Source organism: Chiloscyllium plagiosum, chromosome 1 (assembly GCF_004010195.1).
Source record: "Chiloscyllium plagiosum isolate BGI_BamShark_2017 chromosome 1, ASM401019v2, whole genome shotgun sequence".
Classification (NCBI taxonomy): domain Eukaryota; kingdom Metazoa; phylum Chordata; class Chondrichthyes; order Orectolobiformes; family Hemiscylliidae; genus Chiloscyllium; species Chiloscyllium plagiosum.
The window spans coordinates 119,959,494-119,964,439 of record NC_057710.1 but is presented as its reverse complement, the minus strand read 5'-3'; the positions used below and the strand labels follow the sequence as shown (position 1 = coordinate 119,964,439).

Genomic DNA, 4,946 nt, shown 5'->3' with positions numbered 1-4,946 from the left:
GCAAGATAGTGGGGAGGTGGGTCTAAGTGAGATACTCTTTGGATGGTTGGTGTGGACTTGATGGGCCAAATGGCCTGCTTTCATAGTGTAAGGATTCTATGACTAATTAATAAGACACAGACACCTAGGTACTGCCTCAGCTCTGACATTACCCTCCCTTATAGGAGAAGAATGGAACAGGACAGAATTTAAACTACATTGATGTTCAATACCACTTAAAATGCATCAGTAATTAAATACTATTTTAAACTTTTACTATTTTGTATTTAGTTTTTGGAATTGAGTTGACCACAGAAGGATTGAAAAATATATTTTACAATATTGAATGTAAACAGTGCTGACATAAACAGATATGGTTGAGAATTGTAATCATTGTGCTGGTTCACACACTTTTACTCAAATATAGCAGACACAGTACAGGTGTACACAAATATAACATTCTGGTAACAAAAATATGCTTGAGACATATAATTGTACTGTTGCTGGCCATAGGTATGTTCAAGAAATGTAATTACAGTGCTTGTGTACACACACTTTTAAGAAGTACAGTCACAGTGCTGGTATACACAGATACACTAAAATGTAATTTCATTACTGATATACAAGGATATACTTGAACTGTAGTCACAATACTGATGTACAGTACAGAGATAAAACAAGGAATGTAATTGCAGTTCTGTTGCATCCTGTTGAACTTCGCACATACAAACTAGCAGCATCAACTTCAAAACAAAATCATGACAGGAACAACAGAAGAATGCAAAAGGTTATGGCAAAAAGATTGTCTTATGTTTTATGGGGAAATTGCATGATATGAATGTGTCTCAGTAATCCTAAATACTAAAGTTGGTTATTAGCTTCTTCCCAGTTTGTGGGACTGTGCCCTCTCTCTCCTAATATTCCCTGGCACTCGGCTTCCTTCCTCAGTTTACTTCCTTAATGTGTCCATCTCTAAAGGTCCTGGCTCCAACAGACTGAATATTAAATAGAATGACAGACACACATTCCTGATCTCTCAGCATGTCACATGATCTGGGATTTCCACCTCTATCATACTGAAAAACTTGATGATATTCAAATAATGGCAGCATCAGATAGAATAGCTTCAGGAAACAGAGCAAGACTATTCTGGCAGTTTGAATTGGCTCTTGTCATGACAGATATGGTTAGAATGCAGTTATCAATGTTCAAAACTAGAAAAATAACTGAACTGCTACAATTAAGACATAACAATTGGTTTGACTGAACTTATAGAACCCTAAAAATAAAAATAGTAGATGCTTCAGCTAAGGAAGCAGGAAGAAAACACAGCCCTGACTCCTTCCTCTGATCACCATCAGTGACAGCCACAATAAAATGTATAGCTTTTACAATTAGATTAGACAATTACGACAAAAGGTCTGAAGGAGGAATTGGAGATCTGCTGGCAAACATGCTGCACCCAGACCCCAGCAAAATCAAACTCCCATCAGAGGGATGGTTTGAAAATTGTGGGTAATTGACATAAATAACAAGAAATTAAAATAGAACCTTTGGACATTTAAACAGAATTTCAACATCAGGAGGTATTCACAGAAAGAAAAGCCAGTAAAACTTGTGAATGACAGATATTGATCCAACTCATCTCGTGTACTTCAGAATGAGCTCCAGAAGTTCATTTCCAAGCATTTATTGGGTTTCTACTGCTTTGTTTCTCTGGGTTGAGAAGACATTCTATTTTCATGGCTCTGACTGATTATTGTGGGGTTTGGTTTGCCCAATTGCCTGGACAGCTGGCTTGATATATAGAGTGGTGCCAACATTGTGGGGTTACAACAAAGGGCTCTCCTTCTCAACCTCTCCCCATGCCTGAGACATTGCAACTTTCAGGTTAAACCAACACCAGTTACCACTCTGACAAGAGAGTAACCCTATGGTCTGGTAAGACTATGGCAACTTTACCCTAATTGATTGCATGTTGTGAACTCTTCACCTGAGACACAGCTGAATAATATCAGACTTAGACATTATACTTAGTGTATCAACTAAAAATGTATAAATTACTTTGAAGAATATTCACATGTTGAATGTGATACATAACCAGGAGCTGGATTATAATTTCTGATACAATTTATAAATAATATTAAACGTATTTCAATCTTGCTCATCATCCTCAATTATTGAATTAAGGGGATCATGGTGCATGAATTTTTGAAGAACCCTTGGAGATTTGAGAAGAGCAGTGAATGATGTTTTTCTGCTTATAGAAGGAGATAATTTTGGTGTGTTGATATGCTTTGCCGAAAATGTGCTGCTGTATGCAGAATGAATTGCAAGTTTATGTTCAGGAGCACCCAACATCTGGCACACATTCTTAGGAGATTCACTGCTCAGGTACTGCCAAGGTTTTTTGCCACTGTGATCCCTTAGATTAACATTTGCTTGATATTTTTTCACCAAATATTGGATGATTTTCAAATGTTCATGTATAACAGCTATGTGCAGTGGAGTGTAACCACACGTAGATTTAATGTTCACATTAAGTTTAATTTTCTTTTTAGTTGCAGCACTAATAAAGTGAGAGAGTGCACGATGGTTTCCATGTTTTGCTATCCAGTGAAGTACTGTATAGCCAGAAATAAAATCTCTTTTCATAGCAAAGTTAGGGTCTTTGCAGAATAAGGAATAAGCCTGTTCAAACTTGCCAACAGCTGTTTTCACCATCCATTCATGCTCTATAGAATCACTTGAACTTTTTTCTGACGTAGCCCCAATTTTTGATGGATCCTCTTTGTCGCACCCACTGTGGTTCATTGTTTGGGTCAGACTTGGTGACTGATTGCCAATGGAAAGACCTACTTGTTTATCCATTATTTTTCGAGAAGTTGATTTGTGACTAACTCGTGAAATTTTGCTCTTAACCTTTTTAAAAGAAGTTTTGTCTCTTTTGGCCAATACATTCTGCCCTTTAGAATTCTGTTTCACGCCCATTCGTTGTCCATTTGCAGTAGATAGCTGACTATGCTGTTGTGGTTGCTTTTTCTGATTCCTGTGAATGCACTCTTCAGTGTATACAGCTGAATTTTTAAGCACTTCAGTGGCACTACTAATTAATAACCCTGGTGGCATTTTGTATACTTTGTCAGTACTTTCATTTTTCTTTGGTGATGGAGGATTCTTCCAAACCTTGGTCATTTTGTTCTCACGCCTAAATGTACTGCCCTGTTTCTGAGGTTTGGGAAATACATCTTCTGATTTCTCCACCAAATTGTCCAGAGGATGTTGGTCGGGTTCGTACGGCAAGGCTTGAGTGGCCAGCTCATCAGAAATAGTCTCAGAATTGTCATTCCAAGCAAGGCCATGGAGTAGTTTTCCCTTTTTACTCGGAGTACTAGAGCGAGGTGGGGACAGATGAGAAAGATTGGGTGAGACTGGAGGATTGTTGCTGTGACTGTCATCATCATTAGATAATCTGACGGTTTTATCAGTGCTACTATTTATAGTTACAGGAGTTCTGTTCTCGCTTTTAGGATTTTTGGCCCTCTGATTTGTAGACTTACAAAGAGCTGAACCATCATCGCCTTTGCTGACAGCTCCATTCCAATCGCTCTGCCAAACGGGTTGAGCGACATTGAATCCTTTGGCATTTTCCCTTACTGGCTGAAGCTGTAAGTGACTACCTTCGGGCAGAGAGATGCAGCCATTCGCTTGGCCGCTGCAGTTTCCAGCTCGCGATGCCCCCGGCGACACCCGCACGACGTCGACGGGAGGTTTTGCAAATTGTTGAGGAGCAGGTTTGCGCCGAGCCCGTGGCTGCTGGTGGGTTTCGCTGAGCGCCGCCTCGCGCTGCCTGTCCTCAGTAACGGCCAGGCGCTCTCGTGGGCAGCTCGCGGGCTGGAGCTCTCGTGGGCAGCTCGCGGGCTGGAGCTCTCGCGGGCAGCTCGCGGGCTCCGGCTGGCTGCTCTCAACTGTCTTCTGCCTCGCCTTCTGTTCCCCCTTCGGTCGAGCGGGCACCAGGACGTCACTGGAAGAGTTCATCTCCTCGGAGAGAAATTCGACATACCTCTTCCTCAGGACGATGTACTTGACCCCATCTTCCTCCTTGACCACGGCGAGCGAGTTGACGAACTTTTTGAACTGTTCGCGGCTCTGCAGTTTTCTCTCGGGATCCTTCAGGAAACGGACGAAGTGAGCGGTCAGGTCGGCATTCCTCACCTTTCCACGGTGAACCAGCAAAAAATCCAAAACGGCTTCCTGGCTGAAAGTCTCGGCCATCGCTGACCGAAATTGATCTCTGAGATCCGTGGGCCGACACTGCTGGCCGTCCCTGGGTTCCAGGCTCGGGCTCTCACCTGGAAACACCTGCACACGAACCCGCCCCTGAGGCCAATCCCGATTGGTTGTTGGAGGCGAGATGGCGTCACAGCACCTGCTTCCATTGGATGGCGGCGACGTCAATCATTACCGCTCTGGGTGCGAACATCACCGCTCCTTCCGGCCCACCTGGAACCTAAAGGCAGGTGCCTCGCAAAGTGTCAGGCTCCATCAAAAGTAAGAGAATTGTCCTGCACTCCACCTAAGTAACAAACGCAGGACGCATGCAAGCAAATGTTGTAAAGGAAAGGTTAACCGTTGTACTTGCACCGCCCTTCAGTGTGGCAGCTTGCGCAAGAATGTGAGGCACGGTAGATATCTTGAGGTTGGGTGATTCATCCGCAGTGAGGTCCAAAGGTAAACTTCCCAACGTTAAATCTAGATCACACAATTGTTACAGTGCAGAAGGAGGCCATTTGGTCCATCGAGTCTGCACTGGTTCTCCCAGTGAGAAATTCACATCGTGCCCCATTCTGCCAATTCTTCTGGATTCTCCCACCTTTTTCCTATTCCTTAACTCATTCTTTCCAAATAACTGTCTAACATTTTTGAATGATTCAGTTGAACATATCCCACGATATTCTCAGGCAGTG

The 4,946-nt window shown here is 42.7% G+C and overlaps 1 protein-coding gene across 1 annotated transcript; it reads right to left on the bottom strand.

Moving 5' to 3' along the window:
• Positions 1–372: 372 nt before the first annotated feature.
• Positions 373–4,257, bottom strand: LOC122552629 (ankyrin repeat domain-containing protein SOWAHB-like). Its single transcript, XM_043695413.1, has one exon. The coding sequence runs from the start codon at positions 4,252–4,254 to the stop codon at positions 2,134–2,136; it is 2,121 nt and encodes a 706-aa protein (XP_043551348.1). The 5' UTR covers positions 4,255–4,257; the 3' UTR covers positions 373–2,133.
• Positions 4,258–4,946: the final 689 nt, after the last annotated feature.